At 40.4% G+C, this 20,168-nt stretch overlaps 2 protein-coding genes across 5 annotated transcripts in view; both read right to left on the reverse strand.

Moving 5' to 3' along the window:
• Positions 1 to 20,168, reverse strand: part of CEMIP (cell migration inducing hyaluronidase 1) — a 143,511-nt gene that overhangs the window by 113,715 nt on the left and 9,628 nt on the right. The window lies entirely within an intron of this gene.
• LOC311527216 (cell surface hyaluronidase CEMIP2-like) overlaps positions 1 to 20,168 on the reverse strand; it is a 74,441-nt gene that overhangs the window by 35,569 nt on the left and 18,704 nt on the right. For all 4 annotated transcript variants that reach the window (XR_014713285.1, XM_084640933.1, XM_084640934.1 and 1 more), the window contains 9 exons: positions 19,292 to 19,497; positions 17,565 to 17,634; positions 16,734 to 16,862; positions 15,505 to 15,590; positions 13,960 to 14,091; positions 13,801 to 13,836; positions 12,737 to 12,889; positions 9,981 to 10,158; positions 3,679 to 3,894 (listed from right to left, as the gene is read on the reverse strand). Coding sequence is in view for 3 of the 4 variants with exons in the window: in XM_084640933.1 (XP_084497059.1) it covers positions 3,679 to 3,894; positions 9,981 to 10,158; positions 12,737 to 12,889; positions 13,801 to 13,836; positions 13,960 to 14,091; positions 15,505 to 15,590; positions 16,734 to 16,862; positions 17,565 to 17,634; positions 19,292 to 19,497 (1,206 nt within the window). In the remaining variant the exon portion in view is untranslated. The remainder of the gene's footprint in view (positions 1 to 3,678; positions 3,895 to 9,980; positions 10,159 to 12,736; positions 12,890 to 13,800; positions 13,837 to 13,959; positions 14,092 to 15,504; positions 15,591 to 16,733; positions 16,863 to 17,564; positions 17,635 to 19,291; positions 19,498 to 20,168) is intronic.

Raw genomic sequence — 20,168 nt, forward strand, 5'->3', positions numbered from 1 at the left:
TAGCAAATATCCACTCTAGAATTGTGTTTGACAAAATAAAAGCATTAAGAGAGATGGAACGACTTCCTGCCTCTATTAGATGAGTACCCCAACAGAATGAAGAAAAATGTACCAAGTGAGGTGAATTTGTTAAAAATAAATAATTGCTCTAAATTTTTATAACAGGACATCTATTTTAGTGTAACCCATAAATTATACTGCCTCAACTCTGCTGCATTCCCCTATCTTTTAGTGCTTACATCAGAAAATAGCTTATTCTGCCAATTAGTAGTTTAAAAAAAAGGTTTCCCAGCTTCTTCTGATTAACTCCTCAGGTGCTGCTTGGAAGGCATGTGAGAAGAGAATAAAAACCTGGATTAAACTGCTCAGCTGAAGTCAGCGTGGCACTGGGCAGGCAGAACGTCTAACAATTTTAAAGCGCCCAAGTCACTCTTGGACCAACAGAATTTGAGTGTGTCCTAGAGACTCTGTAGGAAACTCAGAGTTGCCAACACTCATGATTTTATTGAGAGTCTTGTTAGGTTTGGTAGTTTTCTTAAACCCCTAGCTCATGGAATCATATTATTGGAGAAGCTTAGTTTTCATTAAAAACAGAAAGGAGGTTTCCAGCAGAGTAAAGCATGAAAACATTGACTCCGAAAGGCTCAAAACTTAGAAAGCAAATAAAAGACTCCAGCATTTTTTTTAATCTCATGATTTTTGAGCATGTGAAGTTGGCAATATTGGAAATGAAAGTGCTGGTGCTCCTCAGGGACCCCTGCTGGCAGCCCTCTCCAGGCAGCAATCTGAAACCAGGCCAAGGAAGGGGTTGTGATGCTGGCTGCTTACAGGTGGGAGTAAGGGAATCTAGGAACAAAGACAGCTCTGGAATTCACACAGCGATGCGTCAGGTAGGCTAGAGAAAAGCAACATGAGGGGAGAGAATCAGACCAGAGAACTCTCAGGAATGAAAGGCTTCCAGGTTGTCCTCAAAATCGGGTGAGTTAGAAATACTGCAGAAGGAATGGACTTTTCTATAGTATTTCCACTTCGGGTGCTCATCAAAGCCAAGGGGGGAAAAGCCAAACAAAAAAGCAGTGAACTGAACTATCAAAACTTTCTCAAAAAAATATTTGGCTTAAGCTCTGAAGGAAGGGTTTGGTTCATATTTCATATGACCTAGTTTGCCCGTCCCTAAGCTAAATACCTTCATCTCAGTTCAGCTGTGACTGAAATGGCACTTTCACCTGCTTATGCCATGGATGAATAGGATGTCCTGTCTTTGAGAGCTACGTGGGAGGGGAAAGAAAAGCACATTTTGTAATGGCGTTTCTAAGATTAAAGTAAACCAAAGGCCTCCTCATCTTTCTCCATGATTGGGTTCATTCTTTTACTCTTTTGCACTGAAATATATAGTGCCAGATTTAGCACACACAAATCATCAGACCCAGCAACTCTGGTGTTGCAGTAAAGTACTCAAATGACTATTCTGCAAATTAAATCAGTTCCTATTATGTAGAACCAATGATCTTCGCTGCTTTCATTTCAGATTCATATCGATTTCCCCACCTAAGGGCTCATGAAGTGAAGCTTTTAGTATGTACTTTATTCACCCAACTGGATGCTGATTGGGTGAAAAGAGCTGGTAAAGGGACAGATCCCAGGGAAGTGAATGTTTATTATTGCCTGAACTCAGCCAAGGAAGGTTTCTATGGTGGAAAAACCACCTCACCCTGTAGAGTGCCATAATGGGAAGAAAAGTTCTCCTTTTCTTTTTGCGAATACAGACTAACACGGCTGCTACTCTGAAACCTGTCATAATGGGAAGAGTATAAATAGAAATAAAAATATAGATTCCAACTTGTTTATCATTCTGAATTTAACCCTGGAGTTACCAGAGATGGGGATGCCACTCACACACACACACAGAGTAAATCTGATTTATGGGGTTAATACATATGAGCCCAATCCTATTTCCACTGCAGTCAGCAACAAAAACTCACTGGACTTCAATGGGGCAAGATCAGGCTTATCCTTTGAAATAGCTCTGCTCCCCACTGACAAAACAAACCTGATTAATCAGTGCTGTATGGGGGCACCTCTAACACTGCACAGTCTTGAATAACTTCGGCAGATTTTGTTCTGGGCTACTGTACTTTGGCTGTCATCGTGATGACTAATGAATGCATGAGGAGACGTGCATGTGCAGTATTCTCCATCAGACATACAAGAATCTTCTTAAAGAAACATGTCCCCTCACAGTACATACTGTGGCCTGTAAGACCTTATTCCCAGCTCCCAAATATACTTTCCTGTCTTTTATATCCATCAGTTTATTTTGGGAGAGGGGAACACTAGGGGAGGCAGTCTTGATCACATTTTTTGATAATTCAAAATGAAGATATTCTGTCTGAAGAACAGGTCACTTTAATGAATGGCTCAGGCATTTTCAGTATAACTCTTCTTACGTATGGCATGTCTCTTTTGCCCTGTGCCACTGCAGAAATGAAGTGCCCATCTCCCCATAAGTACAGAGGAGAATATTACAGCTCCTTTCGAGAGCCACATCTCATCTTACGGGCTCAGATACCAGCTGTATAAACACAACCCACATCATGCCAGGTACATCTGCTGCCTCATGGTTCCATTTCTCATGTGATTGCAGAGCATCTAATAGTTGCCATGTAAATAATAAATATGACAACATTTGGGGTGACTAATGTGTTTTTAGTCAAAAGGGCCTAGGAATGCAAGAAACTAGTGATTTTCTCTCATAACCCATACATTTGTATTCACTGAAATGGCAATATAAAGCAAATTGCATTCTCTCATTTTCTCTTTAGGTCAAATATGATTAATACTACTACTTAGCACAAAGACAGGCCTTCTTGTTTTCAGGGCTCTTTACAAATACTAACTAAATGAGCGTTTTAATCTTCCTATTATAGAAGCAAATAAGTACTACTAAGCCTCCGTTTATAGATAGGGAAATTGAAGTCAAGGGCCTAATTCTGGAGCCCCATTCACAAGGAGCAAGGGCTCCAGGATTGGGCATCATGTGAGACTAAGTGATTAAGTCAAGGCCTCTTAGACAGCTGGCTTCCAGTCCAAACCTGGCTTCCAACCTGGCTTCCAGTCCAAATCTAAACAAGTTTTACACATTATTAATGCCATGCTTTCCCTTAGTACCCTAGCTGGGTGTCACAGGACATACCAGGGTGTATATGCTCAGCATGAGGGCCCGGGCAAGATTTTCTACTAACTTTAAAGCAGGTTATATACTTTGCTGTATGGCTGTAAAAATATTCTCTAGAGGCGACAGAGGGGCATGGAGAGGTGGATAGAGAGTCTGCTTTCTTTTTCCCCAGATATTAAACAAAGCCCTGGTCTACATTACAGAATTACTACTGTATAACCAACATCACTCAGGGGTGTGAATAATCCACAGCCCTGAGTGACGTACTTATGCCAACCTAAGAGCTGGTGTAGATAGCGGGAGAGCTAATCTCCCGCTGACATAGCTACCTCCTCTCGCTACCTAAACCAGATCCACGGTACTAATGCTTGCAGCAAGACTGATCTGAAATATTGCACTGGGGACGGTAAAATGCTTCATTGCCACTAGTGCCCTGATTCAGACCATTAGTAAAAACACCCTCTCCCAACCGCTCCAGATCCATTACAATCTCCCAGTGTTACCTGTGCATATTTCCCACGGCATATCATTCCATTCCACCGTGGGACAGTAAGACATCCTGGATGACGAAGCAGGTAGTTGTCTGCCCTCCCTATGAAGGTGTCTGGATATCCCGTCACTGAACCATCCAGGTCATGGAAAATAGAAACTTTGTCACCATCATTATCGTTGTCTCCAAACCACTGGCCTGATCTGCCAAAAAACACCCTGAGTCCTACCTATAAGAGAGAGAGCCAAAAAAGAAGTTACTGGTGTAGCCATAACTGATTATTGGGGATAGATGGGACATACGTTAATATAGCTCAGTCAGGAACACTTTTAAACTAGAAAGTCCTATGGGTTCAAATCACCACACCTAGACTTAAGCTACTGAGGCATCCTGGATTTAGAAACAATTTTGACAGTATAAAGTTTATTTACTGGGATTTTTGTCTTCCCTTGTTTCTTAATGCTGAGGGATGTTTTCATGAAAACAGGATCTTTAGTTCTTAGAAGTTCATCTGCTCCTGCTGCTTACTCCTTGAAGTAATAAACAGAAGAATGTGACTGTAAGGGGATAAAGCGGCACTGGAAGCCTATGAAATGATTAAGGAACAACCATCCTCTACATGGAAATGTCAGGAAAGTACATTTTTAAAATGTTCCCACTTAATCTCATAAAACTGTGTGAAATAGCAGCTCTTTTCAAAATTCCCTTTTGTAGATATTCCAATATATTATTTGGACACGTCTTTTTGGAAAGCAGACAAAACAAAACAGAAGTTAAAACCTCAATTGCGCTCCCTATGCGTAACCCCAGTTTTTGAAATGGCTAAACAAAGCAAGAGCGTAAGGCCGGTTACAAAAATACAACAAAGCAGGGAACCTGCGGATGTTAAGCAAAAAGGCGTTGACTATTTTCGTGTCTGTAGAAAAAGCAAATTAATAGGTCACAAGGCGACAGTGAAGGTAAGTGTTTTAGGTCACGTATTTTTTGCTGAATCCCTGAGTAATAATGTGCGCTACACAAGACAATAGCGGCTTGATCATGCAGACCCAAGGAAGTAATCTTACTTCCATTAGTCCCATTGACTTTAATGGGACTACTCACATGAGTAAGAAATAATTACTCATTGAGCTAGGGTTTGCAGGTAAGGCAGCAAACCTACTATGGTCTTTGAAAGCTCAATTTTATAATGCCCACTGGATAAGAGCTTGCCAGTATCCTTACTCACATGAGAAGTCCTATTGTTTAAATGGGACTACTCAAAGGGGTAACAACTACTTGTATGAGTAAAGATTGCAGGAATGGGCCCTTAAACTATGTTTTATTTAGTCTAGGTTTTTCCTATTACTTTACAATCAAATCAGATCCTATAACCACTTTTCTTTCCTTCTCCTAGTCTAACTCCTAGCCTCTTACTGAATCAGTCCTTTAAAAAAACCCACCACCAACCAATCAAAACATACTGAATTTTAATCTTTGTTTTTGAGCAGTTTCAACTTTTTTCTTGTTTCCCCGCTGGAAACCTCTGCCAAAGGAGCTATTTGGCAAAGAAGAAGGATCCCGATGGGTACTTTTTTTGTAATATCTAAAAGAGGCAACATTAGTAAAATGTAAACATTATCCTGCAGTTCAAAGCTCTACTATAAATACCTTGCACCAATGCATTCCTGGGTTTAAATATGGACACTCCAATGGTAAGAGAAAAGAGGCCTCAAAACAAAGTACAGTGTGTACAGCTTCCATTTAATTAGCACACTAAGTTTTTCCAGACACAACACAGAAGGTTTTATTGTTTAAACCCTAATCTTTCTCAAAGTTTACAGGAGAATGAGAAATAAAATGGCTATTCTAAAAATTCAAATTAAAGGTTACACTAATGTTGACAAAAGAATCACTGCTAAACTTGTAAACTGGGAAATGGTCAGTATTAATTTATGACCCAACACTGGGAAATACCTTCTTTTGTACTGTAAAAAGATGTAGACACAGAAAGGCATCAGCTTCCAGATATAAAGTTTTGGGAACAGGGATAAAGGGCACAAGACTGATTTATCTCTAGCTGTCATGACTCTTACAGACTTTAGTGGGAACTCTGTCTAAGTGAAGACTATAGAAGTTGGACATCATTTTGAAGATCTTCACATACATATTTACTATTTAGAGTGATAAATTATATGGAATACATGGTGGGTGATAGGTATAAAGATCTCTTTACTCAGGGGTTTGGAATATTAGAATAGCAACTATAGGGAGATGGATTAGTAGGCGGAGGATGCAGTCACAGATATGTGACAAATTTAATCATCAAATGCCTCACCAATTTATCACATGGATATCACCTCCACATATACAGTATACACACACACACACACACACACACGAATGAACGAACATGCACCTACACACCCTTATAGAAAAGCCCTATAGGCTTCAACAGAAAATTGTATCTTTTCTATAGATTTTTGTTAAATTAACCAGTGGAATTGAAAAGGAATTGCATCTTTTCAACAGAATTCTATGGGATGGTGCAAAACACCTAGAAATAATATCCCTGTCTACTACGATCATCATCATCATTGTCATAATCATTAATATTTTTACAGAAGTGGGTTGCCAGGGTACTAGGGAAATTTGTCAACCAGTGTGGACCTACCCCTGTTTTACAGTCACAACTCCAAACTCTCATTTTGAAGCAGAGATTAAAGGTCCTCATTCTGCAAACTGATCAGTGCAGGCAGACCCTGATACCCATGCAGAGCCCCCCTGAATTTACTGTAGCTTTAGAGGGTGGGGGTCCACCTGCATGGAGCAGCTTGCAGGACTGGGACCCAAATCAGGTAAGAAGGAACAATCTCTCTCGTATTACAGAAAAATGTGGCTGACAACATAAGGGATCAGTTTCTATGGGGTCTGATCCAAAGCCCATTGAACTCAGTGGAGTTGAGGGCTCAGTTCTGCTTCCTTTGGAGTCAACATAAAGATCCCACTGAAGTAAAGAGGCAACACATTTATCTTCCTGGTTTTTGTCTGGTTTTTTTGGATCTGGATTTGTCTGCTTGGATCCACCCTATCAGAATTGCAATTTTTAAAGTGCATGAAAACTTCTGTTTTGCCTGGCACTCAGGAAACACCATGGTAAGACGGAATAGTCTAAATATAAAGGCAACTGCTTATATTACGAAGTGCTCCCCTCTTATCTACATGAATTTTGCCAGCGTAAACTCCCTTTCAGCAATTGTGCGCAATAATGGGGAGTCATTAGGCTGGATCCAGGCCCCTCCTCCAAATATGACTCATCTGTGCACTTCCAGCAATGCAAAGAGACATAAAGCTGCCCTGAACAGGGAGCTGGGGATTCGCCTAGCATGGGCAAATCCATAGATGGTAAAGAGCTGACAGCCTGCTGTAAATGGGCCCAGCTCCATCTCTAAACTTCAGCTATTCCTGGGAGCTGGAAAAACCACCACAGGAGCCATTAACAGTCAAAATTAGAACATGCTCAGGGGACTGAACCAGTCCTGGGCTACCGAACGATCATTTGAGCTCAAATGGTGACATACCACCATCTGTCTCCCCCAGGAGCTGGCACAGCTCAGACAGACCCAAAGTCTGGGGCTGACATTTTTATTATTAATTAAAAATTTTTCCCTCATTTATGAATAGTCCAATGTAAAGCTTTCCTAGGAAACTATGCACAAACTCTGCATATGACCTAAAGATGATATTTCCTCCTACCGGTCTAGATTCTAGCTATGGGACATGGAGGGTATGTCTACACTGCAGCTGGGAGCAAATGTCCCAGCTGGGGAGTCACTTGCACTAGCAGGACCCAAGCTACTGTGCTAAAGACAGCAGCATGGATGTTCCAACTTGGGCTGGAACTCAGCCTCTCAGGCTTCAGTGTCCAGGTTGAAACATCCACATGGATATTTTTAGTCCACTAGTTCAAGTCCCACTAAAGCAAGTCTGTCTACTTGGGCAGGGAGGCTTGGTCCCAGCTGCAGTATAGATATGTCCACACAAACTAGGATGACCAGACAGCAAGTGTGAAAAATCGGGACACGGGGTGTGGGGTAATAGGAAAAAGACCCTAAAATCGGGACATCTGGTCACCCTAACACAAACCCATGGCACTACATGACCATCTGAATCTTGTGTAGGCAGAGGACCAATGACTGTTTTGAGGACTGCTTACAAAGTGCTATTAAAAGGCTTTGTTATTCATTTTATTATCTGTAAATGCACACATTTTCCTTCCCTCATATGCAAGCTTTGTGTTTGTCAACAGAAATGTAAATAAAATACTTTTGTAGAGTGTAATGTTTAGCTCTTCTGTTCCACTTAACAATTGTTTTTATATTGTAATTAAGCAAGACCTGACTAGTTTTATTATTTAGTCATCTAATCAGTGAGCTGATTAGCTTGAACAGTCAATATGATTATGCACCCAGCATGACTAATAGCTTTAATATCACTATGCAACTTGCATCTTCTGAAGTGACTGTAAAAATAAGCCATCCTTTAGGGAACTTTTCAAAATTAATAAAAAGAAGCCTAAATATGAAAATTAATAAACAGTTTAGGGGCGCTATGTTAATTATATGTTATCCAATAAAGCAATTGGCCACATAGCAATATGCAAGAAGCCCTTACAGTTTTACTTCAGGATCAGATGATCTGGATTCAATCTGGATAAAGCAGAATCGAAGTGAAAGGTGTTTTTATTGTTTACTGCTATGGCAGAGGTGGTTAACTTTTTCAATTTAATTTTATTTTTTTTAAAGCAAAGAGTTGGCAAAATATTAGAATAGTAAAGAGACATTTGTTGGGAATGGATAAACAGGAAGTAATTACTTGGATAATGTAACCAAATGTTTTATAATACACTTAGCATGTGTTATTTAAGCATGTTTGTCTTTAATTCAGATTGCAGCAGCATTTAATAACTCCTCTGAGAGGTTCTGCCTTGCAGACCTCAGATCTTAAAGGTGTTCCTGTAATAAACTGTCTCCCAGACCTGAAAAGGTGCAGTGACATTAAACAGGCTCAGAGACCTCAAAAGGTGCTACAACTTTATACATCTGCATTTTCAAATTTTTCCACAGGTAATGATTCACTAACGTGCCTGCAAACACATGCATTTGGAGTTAAAAAAAAAACAAAAAAACCATCTGACAGCCCTTACTCAGGTTACATTCCCACTCTCCTCAGATCCACTGCAAGATCAGACCTGTGCATTTTATGTTTCCCTCTAAGCACACTCCTCACTCCATGCTGAATGTTGCATCCTCATTGTGGCTAGTTCTCCAGAGGGATGAAAAGAATGTACAACTAAATTATCCCTTACCCTCGTTCTGGCTTCAGGTGTGACATACATGGGTAAATACAGAGGTCTGATTTATTTAAATGCACAAGGATGAAGTGCACTATATTTTCACAAGAGCAACCACAGGAGTGACTGTGCTAACACAACCTTTACATAAAATATGCTCCTGTTGTGTGGATAAGGCGTGATGGAGGAAAGGCAGAAAACCTGCCTACTAAGCCAAAGAAAATGAGGTCTGTCAATATTAGAGCCGTGGAAACTTCCCTACAAACAAACCCAAACCTTGAGCTAAGGTTATAGAGGTTCATGAATCACACAGAGGGCCTGGGCCTTGTTATGGGCAGGCCTGGGCCTTGTTACGATCCCCGGAAGGAAGCCACCTGGAAGTCAGTAATTTTTCTTCATGGTTTCAGCCCAACCCAGGCAACTTGTAGTGATTTTGTGTGAGAGTTCGGTTCTGAGTTTTACGGGCTCAGATGAACCAAAAACCTCAAAAGCCAAACTTGAAGAGACGTGACTGCCACATGAATCCAAGAGAAAGGCTAGAACAGGTAAACCATTTTACAACTCCTGTCAGCACAAAAATATTGGAACTTATTCATCAGTCCTTACTCTGGCTCAATCATCATTGTGATCCACAGAACTTTCAGTGAAGACCCCAGGATCAGGCCCAAGGTTCTCTCTATGTATCTAAGAATTGTACTACAACTTTCTGGCACTCATGCTTGTTGAAGTTTGATTTGTGTGGCTCCCAAACACTGGGCCAGATCCTCAACTAGAGTAAATCAGCATAGCTCCGTTAAGGTGAATAGTGCTATGAATGACTTACGTCAGCTGAGATCTGGGCCTCTATGTTAACGACCAATGTAGATTTTGCATCTCTGGTCACCCAGAAGTAAGATGTCTCTTGAGTAAACCTCTCAGCACTGTTAAAGACTTTTGCAAGTCAGACAAGCTCAGACAAAACCCGCACTCCTATTTTTCTCACTTACGTTTCTCTCCATCTTGATCTGGGACACATTGTTCTGAGGGCTTATCTGCCAGGAATTCTTCATGAAGAAGCCGATGGCGCTTGAGTATCGGTCCGCAGTGGGAGTAAACTTTCTGAAAGTGCATTTCACCAACCTAACAGGCCCGTCATAAATCTGGAAGCCACGGATAGGGAACGTCCTATGGAAGTTTCAAAATGAACAGAAATCCATTTTAGACATGTGGGCTAGATCAGTGCTTTCCTCCAAAAGCACAGAAAGACACTACATTTGTATCTAGCAGTTACACCCTCTTCACGCTCCCTAAATCAAGATCACGCTGCTCTAGGCCATGAGGTGCTGAACAGCCTCATCCCCTTGTAAGAGGCACCCAGCTCTCCCCAGCTAAGGCTCAGAAGAGGAGCAGTGGTTAAGTGAGTGATCACAGAAACAAAATCCCAGTCCAGTGCAGGATCTGGCCTCACCCCACCTTATTGCCCCTTACAGCCAGTCAGCAGGGGCAAAACACCTTCAACAGCTTCGGTCAGAGAAATCCCAGGGACTGTAGGGTCAGTGTAGTGTCTCCTTTGCTACTTCTCCAGCCCAGCCATAGGCATAGCTGGGGGACTGTTATATCAGTCTGATCCCCCACCACTGTAATGGCCGCCACCAGCTGATTCGACTTAGAACAACTTGGATTTTCCTCTCCCCACAAGCTGCTTCAGGAATCACATGGTCATCCCCAAGAATATGGCCCATAACATTTTATAGTTGTAAGATTACATCTTCAGGGTTGGCCTGTGGAATATGGTCATGTTGCACAGGATGTCAAAAATCTAGAAGATGCCATTGGGGTCTCAAGTAAGTCTTGATCCCCCTTTTTTCCTGTTTACAGTACTGAATTCTGTGTTTGAATTCTGTACCCAGGTGCTGTTTGATTAATGAATGGCCTAAAGTACCTTCATAAAAGAGAACGAAGGGGGCCAGTAGATACATGTTTGCAATTAATTTGTTCAGAAACTTAGGTAAAGCTGGATTGCTCAAGCATCAGAAACAGGACGCACACGTGTACCCTCTTATCGATTATGGACTCCACAGCTGCATGCAGTGTTGTATTATATACAGGGAGATGCAAGAGTGAGATTCTCTCTCTTTGAATTTGACTGTAAGTGTCTAAAGCACCTACAGCCTGGGATAACCCACTAAATTAAAACATAAAAAAAAATAGCACCCTAGCATATAGTGCAATGGGAAATCAGAGGTACATGTGGTGGCCATGTGGGAAACCCTAGTCCTTGATCCAGAGCTTACTGAAACCAATGGGCTTTGGGTCAGGCCTTTACAATGCCAGTGCCTGTGCTGTAGCTATTCAGCAGATGGGACTAAATACGCTTTAGGGTTAGAATTGTATTTTATTTAAAGATGAGACATTGTGTCCGGTAGCAATAGTCCTTCTTTCCAGCTTCGCAGTTCCTACCAGTAAACACAGGTTATTAAAAGGTGAACTCTGAAATGCAATGGAGCATTCCAAAGAGTTGCCTGATAATAATAGTGGCTCTAATTATTCAGGGTGTTCTGCAGAGATTCAATTTCATAATAATAAGAGATTCCTGGCTATACAGGTCTAAGGGCTAATTGCATGCAAGGCACGTTATAACCAACCAGCAAATACTCCATCTATTGTTACTTGTTGCTTTTCTAAAACATTCCTTAATAGAGGTTTGTCATGAATGACAATTGTTTTGGAGTTTCTATTTGCTCAAGGTGTGAGAAATTGTAGAAATATGGGGGGGGGTGCACTGACTGTTGAAGGGGGGGCTGTTTGCCTGTAAAGGGAGCTAACTTACAGTCCCAGAAAGAGAAGAGAGATCCTGAGTGACTTTTCTTTGTCAAACTGGGTCATATGTTGTTTGGACAGAAAGGAAGTAAACATACACCCACTAGAAAAGGAAAATCAAGGAACTGGATACTATTTTTCTTTTGTTTGGGGACTTCAGTGGGAGCTTTGCCTGTGTCAGGAATGAAGAATCAGATGCTGACTCAGGAAAGGGTATGTCTATACTGCAATTAAATGCCTGCGTCTGGCCCACGTCAGCTGACTCCGGCTCAAGCTGCAGGGCTATAAAATTGCACTATAGATGGTTGGGCTTGGGCCTCCTCATGAGGTCCCAGAGCCCAAACATCTACACCAGACTTTTAGAGCCCCATAGTCTAAGCCCCATGAACCCAAGTTACCTGACACAGGCCAGCCACGGGTGTTTAATTGCAATGTAGACATACCCTAAGGGAGATCAAATATGCGCGCTAAAGTCTCTTTGGAGTTGGATGCGAAGGTGTACAGGCAGCCTTGTCTCCCCACCTCTTCACTTCAAATGGAAATTATCCAGCTTTGCCTCTGATGCCACACTGGCATGTCTGGGTGCAGAACAATATTTACAATTGAGTTAGTGTCCCACCAAGACAGCCAATCAGCCCGGACACTAGCTGTGATTGTAGCCCTAAAAAATAGTTCTTGGTTTCTTTCAAACTTTCTAATCCACTCTCCAGTGACTGATAAATTAGGCAGAAAAATTACATCAAAGACATCCAGTTGTTAAAGCTTTCACTGCATTTGTCTGGAGAATGGGTTTTATTTGGATATTCATTGGTTATGGCCTGTATAATAAATTTAAACAGGCATTTACATTACCCTTTAGTAGCCACATTCATTTCAAAGGCTTTTATTCTATCACATTTTTCTTATGCTAATATCAAGGGTAAATGCTAGATGAATAACCTACTTGTTTCTGGGTAGTGTTCTATATTCTCCATTTGCCCCTCTACCCCAGTAGCTGTTTTGTCCTCCCTGGGAGCCAATGTTGTTGCTTTCTCCGACAAAGATGGAATGTGCAACTTCCAGGCTGGAACCCTCATCTGTTGGGAAAGTTCCATCACTAGAATCAGACAAAGAAAAATGGAAGGTAACTATGTGACATAGTTCAAAAGAATAATTAAGTAATAATTTGAAAGAACTTTTTAATTGCACTTCTGAAACAGTCATTTTTAATCTGAAGAGATGCATCTGCAGGAATTAAAAAATAGTCTTTAGAAATCAGCAAGTTAGTATTAAACACCCGTAATAATGCTAATTCAGTGGTTCAGGCAACTACAGTTAGGTCTGATTTTTATCTAGCCTCCTCCATCCTAAAGCATTTTACAAATCATGAGCCAAACTCTAGTTCAGAATTAGAAAGTTACAAATTCTTTGACAAGAGAAAAAAACAAAAAAAACCCCAGAGCCAGGGTCTGATCCAAAGCTCACAGAAGTCAATGGAAAGATTCCCATTGTCTGCGACTGGCTTTGGATTAGGCTCTTAAATCACATTTAATCTTGGAGAGGTTTCTGGTTTACAACAGAACAAACCTTTCCATTACCTGAAAGTAGTAGGAATGTGGTCAGAAGAACCACTCTACAACCACACCAAGGGCCTTTTCCTGCTACTTCTGCATGAAAATATACCAAAGGTATGGACATTTTTGGTCTTGCCTTGACTAGAATGAATACAAATCTCCTTAGCATACACCAGAATGTTTAGTCTAAGGGTTTAGAATCTACAGCCCAAAAGGAAATCAGACATTATGACATATTTCCCAGACATGATAAGGCAAAGAAATTGAAATGCCATATTGCCATTTTCATTAATGGCTATTATGGGAGAGACCTGATGTGGTTTTGGAAGGACATGTGAGATTTTCTTGCATCTTAATGTGATCAGCAGGGAAGCTCTCCTCACCTTCCATTCTTTAACGTTTTAAATTGTGGAGAACCCTGAAAAACACAGCATATTGAGAGAAATGAAATTACCTAGCTAGAGTGAGTCCAATTCCATTGTCTGAAAACCTAGAAAAGAAGAAACACGAATGTGCAAATTACTAGGAATGTCTGATGTTAATTTGTCCTACAGATCCACTTATTATGTCAGTAACGAGCACAATGATATAAACTGTAATTACATTCACCTACCCACAGTTGCGGAAAATAATGTCACCACCTCTGGCCCAGGCCCCATGGTCGTTATTTTTAAAAGCGATGAGGCCATCAATTAAGGCAGGAACTCGTGGTTTTACAGGGTCAGCATCCTGATGTGGGCGGAACCTGAAGCAAGGAATCTAGTTATTATACCAGAGCAATGGGAAATAACCTTAAACACAGGAGGTCCTGTCAGTCACCGCTAATGGTTTCCACATACTGAACTGATGGGTTTAAAAGAAGTCATTTTGTTTCTATTTTCAGCTGAACTTATGTATTCTGGATCACATTCAAAACAATAGCTTCATTTTGGTACTGCATCTTATTGCAAGGCTAACACAGAATAAACATTAAGAGTGAAATTCTGGCTCCAGTGAAGTCAATGGAAAAGCACCCATTGATTTCAATGGAGCAAGGACTTCTCTCTCAGGATGGATTTTCAGAAGGATCTACTAGACTTAAGAGCACACAGTAACATTTTCAAAAGCACCTGTCACTTAGCTGCTTTTAGAAATTCTACCCACAAGCCCCATTGACTTTCAATGGGACTTATGTGCCTAAATCACTTTGGCACTTTGAAACTCCCACCCTGCAAGAACAAGATGCCAACTGAAGATAATTAAGTGATATACATGAGCTATCATTTCAGTCTTAAAGTGGGACTCCCATGTCTGAAAGCTTCACTAAGCATGAATCTATACGTTTTCCAATCACTTTCAGAATATTTCTTGCCACACTTGCTGATTACTGAACACTGCTGAGTTTGGGAGAAACAAAACAAAGCCCCTTATTCTTCCCCAGTCCATCTTCATATTCGGTTTCATCCTTCTGCAAACTCATTGGGCTGTATTGTCTCTTTTGCTTCCAGAATAAGGGGACCGAAGGAAGCCACAGAAAGGGGAAGTGTCACTTCTCCTGCATTGTGGTCCCTATCCTTCAACTCCATGGGAGACTATCAGTGCTCTGTGTAGCTCACAATGTACGCGTGAGGTGGGACTAGCCAGGACACAGCAGATGTCTCTGCAGCAGATGATCTCTGCAGCATTGCTCCGCATAAGCCCACAGGATTCTAGTGGTTAGCCAATGACATTAAGTACTCACTTTCCCTCTCTGTGACATGAATCCCTGGAAGTTTTTTTCCCCCTCATAAATGTATAGGCAAAAGGAGACACCCACATGTGAAGATTATTGCAAATAGATTATGTAACCGATGGCGGAGATAGTGCCTATGATTTTGGGTACAAATTATGTTGTGAAATGGATTTTATCATCTAGATTTCAACTCAGTCATTGAGAAAAATAGTTAATTCCATTCTTTTCACGGACTCCTCTGCCAACATCTCAGAGCTCCAAGTACACGTTTAGTATTGTTAAGCAATCCTACAAATGATCAGCACACAGTTCTGAAATATTTGCCTCTTTATATCCCAGGTTGTGCGTCTATATTCCTAGGATGTTCCATCCATAACAAGGTCCAGCAACCTGCTGAGTATACTGCAGGGTTCTGAAAATACTTTTATCCATTCAGTATTTACTCACCTGGCATTATCTACAGTAAGATACTCTCGAGGATTTTCAGCACTAGCTTTTGTCGTCTTTACTCCTTTTCCTATAAACAAGCCAGCCTGAAAAATACGTAGGAGTTCAATTATTTGAACAAGGAGACCACACAGCACAAGCTAAAGAAGATCAAAGGGTATTATAAATGGAACACAAACATGGTGGCTGCCCATGCTAAAGGGACTGTAAGCCCTCTGCATGCCTGTGCTTTCCATCCCAAGTATTGGCCTCGGTGACATTTGGATGTTGTCATATTATTACAGTGGCCTTCGTGTAATACGTCAAAGTCAGGGCAGAATGCTACAGTGCTATGCCCTTTACATAGTCATTTAAGTTGGCTTCTGAGCCAGAGCAAAGAATTTAAACTGCCTCACACCAGGAAATAAAGCATTCCTGCTGGCCCCGGGGAGACAATTTGAAAGAATAATGTTGCAGAGAGGGAACAGTGCTCCTGCTGAGAGGTAAGGCCTTAATTCCTCTTGGACTTGTAATTTCTCTACAATCAAAGAAGAACGTGACCCAGTGTAGTGAACTTAAAGATTGCAATGCAGTGTTATTGCAGAGATGAGCCAGCACATACGTGGATAGAGTAAGTTAAAGTTGTATGAAGTTCTCTTTATCTACTAAAGTATATCCTAATAAAACAAAAACGTCCCCAAGTTGATACAGTAATTTTTGCCTCCTCTCCATCTGGAATCCTGAGCAATAATGAAAAAAGGATTCTTATTTGTAGATTCAGTCTTTATGCCTACATTTAGGGAAAATATTTTCATGGAATTACCTTAAAGTGAGATTAAAGTTATCGCAATTATTTTGAAAAAAAAAAGTGGCAGATCAGGATTTGGCCCTACTCCAGCTATTTTGCAGGGCTCTGGCCACACCCCTCCAAACCCACCCACCCACTATTGCAGTAGAGAGTAACACTACATCTACTGCTATGTGCCCTATGTCTGTACAACATCTACTGCTGCATGCATTCCTCCATGCTGTGTGGCACAGAGCAGCATACTGCCCACAGTCTCAGTTTGTCCATCTGTACAATAGGAATAATATCACCCATGTACACTGCAGAAATGTTGAGACAACTGTTTAGTCAATGTTAAAACAGCACTATGAAAGTGTTTCTAGCCCATGCGATCTGAGAGCTACCTACAGTAAGTGCTAAATCTTATTACATTTGTGCAAATGTATGAAAATCTTTTACATGCCTTGAAATTAGAATGGACTCGGTTATTGTAAAATATCCCCAAGGGAGTGAACTCCGCCTGTGCCTCTGGGTATTGTCCCTCAGACTGTCCGGTTGGAACCCGGTGGAAGATGTACCATATCCCAACATCCTAAAACACAATAAACAGGTTGAGACTATGGGGCAGTTCAATAAATTCTCAGACTCTATAGTATTTAGCTTTGCCAGTGGCACCAACAAATTTTCAAAGAAACTTCTTACACAGCCTGCAAAATGAGCATGCACCACTTTGTGCATACAAAACCAACACATCTGTCTACACAAGCTTACTCCACTTGCATGTACAAGTGCTCGTCTGGGCACACACCTGTGGATTTTGCATGCACATAGATTGGGGGTATGAAGGAGAAGGGTAGATGAAATTTTGGCTTAGGGAACATGCCATTAATCATACACATGATTTGCATGTATAGCTGGGGTTCCAGTTTTATATGAAACATTATTATTAAATACAGTGGTCACCACTAGAGTCAACATTTGCCAAAAAAAAAAAAAACACCCCCCCCCCCCACACACACACTTTTTTCCTGTTTTACATAAGTGGAAACTCTGGTATGACATATCAATTCTGTGCACATGGATGATCTCTGGACACAAACAGAACGTTCCAGTTCACAAGCAGTCTTATTGTACCAGGCCAATAACTACCTAATTGCCTTTGGCCTTATGCAGCAATAGGCACCCAGATTCTGATACATAAAAATGTGATGCCTTCCACACCAATGGCATCAGTAAGTGGTGCATGCATGTGGATTGAAGGTGATATATGGTCCTTGCTGTTTAATGATATTACCTGAGCACCAGCTGCTGCATTCTCTATCAAATTGTTGTTTGGGTTAGCAATCCAGAATGTGCTGACAGCCCTGAAAATGAAAAATAAAATAAAATTTAAAAAAGAAAATGATCCTAAGGAGTAACAAAACAGGAAGGGCTAAGCTTTTATAGCATTGCATTACATTTTAGCCACCACACTCCCTTTGATTTTAAAACTCCACAGGTACTTTTCATGAAAAATAAAAGCAATGATGTCAGACATGTTCATTTATGGAGCTACATACTGGAAGCTATATGAGACTATTCACAAAAATCTGTGCTCTGTTAAAAGCAAGTTAAGTAAACCTGAGGTCATTTTTTCAAGAATTTGCTAGGGTCAGAATTAAATAGCTATGGAAAATGTCTAAAAAATGACCTTCTGTTCCTCTATAGAACTTGGAGTGAGGGAGGAAGGTCTAACTCCCTACAGCTTTATGATCAGAAGGATACCAGAATAAGTATCCTGTGCAAGCTGCTAACAGATTATTAATGGGATTAAAGAGTGATACGAATTCCTTTGCTCAGATTAAGGACACTATCAAGCAGGAGGATTTATGGTGGCACAGACAAAAGCTAGTTATATTTATGCAATTATTGTTTAAGAAAATAACTTGCGATGGACAATATATACCACATGTAAGAGTTCTGTTAATTTTTTCCCCTATTTACTCATAGCATCTAATTTGATAATTTTTAATCAGAAAATTCTAACATACATTTATTTCTAAACCATCCTATTACATTTGTAGTGTATTCATGCTCATGGGAACAATCCTAAATCAACATGAATATCCTATTGGATCTGATGGTTTGCAGGAATGGCCCAGATACCTGCAATATAACTGTGCTAATCACAAAAGCAGCCTTAGTATACTCACAGGAGTAATCCCAATGAAGTCAATGGGATTACTTGTGTGAGTAAAAATTAGCAAGATGTGGTCCTTAAATTCTATCCTGGAAAAGTACCGGGTTCCTGGGCTAAACTACACTCTCATGAGCAACCCTAGCTGAGTCAATGGGATCATATTAGTACCCATATTACAATGGACCGTTTCTTCAGTTTGGAGGTGTACTCCAGCCACCAATAATAATGATTTTTTCCCCTCTGAGCAAAGTGCAACTAAACATGGCTAATTATAATTTATGCTAATCTTTACATTTGATCCCCTAATGTACTCATGTGCTAATGGCTAATTTACTCTAGACGCTATGATCCAAAGTCATCCATGGAGTCAAAAAAACTCCCTTTGAAGTAAATGGGATTTATGTCTGCTTATGCCAGGCTGAAGTGAGCCCGATTTATCAGACAGATTTCATGGAGCCTTGATTATCCCAATTAAAAAGGATTCAGAGACGAGCAAGATACTATATTGTGTTTTTCTCTCTCTCACACTAGAAAACTGTGACAGAAATGGAATTCAATAAATATTAATTGACTGAGATTCAGGTCTCTATTAGCAGAGACCTCCATGAGCCTTCACCCTCAACACACTTTACCTAGTAGCCAATATTTATTTAAAAAATAGAAAGTTACAGTAGAAGCTAAAATTTGTCACGATCCCAATAGCAGCATGTGTCAAACTTGGGAAAACAAACCCACTCTGTAAACACCTTAGTTTCACCTCAGTATCATAATTCAGTACTTTCAAGACCAGATGCAAGATGCTATATAAAAGTGAAGACCTATTATACTCATTTAGGGCTTACATGCAGTCGGTGCTTGGTATAGGTACATAATTCCCATAGACATTGCTACGCATTGCGAGGCACATGGCTTCATTGCGGTCTGAAGGCAAGATTGTTCCAGGCTTGGTAAGGAGACCCAAATTGTGGTAAAATGTATTGCGTTGCTCCAGCCCATCTTCAAGGAAAAAACAGTGACCCAAAGTATCATAGCCAATAGTATCTTTCACCTGAATCAATTATACAAAATGTGGGTTACATGTTAACTACGAACAAAGATGTGGTTTTTAATATTGATAAACTTCAAAAACCTTAAGGACCAATTTTGCCACCCTCATTCACACTGAACGGTACTTTCATCTGAGAGTAGTTCTGGAATTAAATCCAGAGTAAGGTATACTCAGTAAGGGTGAGCTAATTTGGCCCTTACTACATTCAGGGCCTGCTCTTCCTCACATTGCAGTCAACAGCAAAACTCCCATTAAACTTTAATTTGAGTAGGATCACATGCATAATTAATAGAAAATAATACAATTTTGATTTGAAACTGTACTGAAGTATATGTGAGAATATTTGATACAGAATTGTGGTATTTATCAGCATGACTGTGTTATTCATAGATACTCTAGATTTCTTTGAGATACTTCTCAATTTGGAGGGAGGAAAAGAGATTCAGTGTTTTACTGCAGAATAATTTACACTACTAAATTCAATAAGATGTTTTGCCTATATTCTCTGGTTATTAATTCTCTTAATATTTGCAGAAGTTGCAATCCATCTTCTCCACCTTCTTAAGATTAAGTGGACACGTGCACAAAAATATTTCATTAAAACATACTTTGACCGAAGGGACTTAGCATAATAAGCCTGCTTTGATGTACAGCATTAGTGAGGATTTCTA

Source organism: Lepidochelys olivacea (assembly GCF_965140295.1).
Source record: "Lepidochelys olivacea isolate rLepOli2 genome assembly, chromosome: 10".
Lineage (NCBI taxonomy): Eukaryota > Metazoa > Chordata > Testudines > Cheloniidae > Lepidochelys > Lepidochelys olivacea.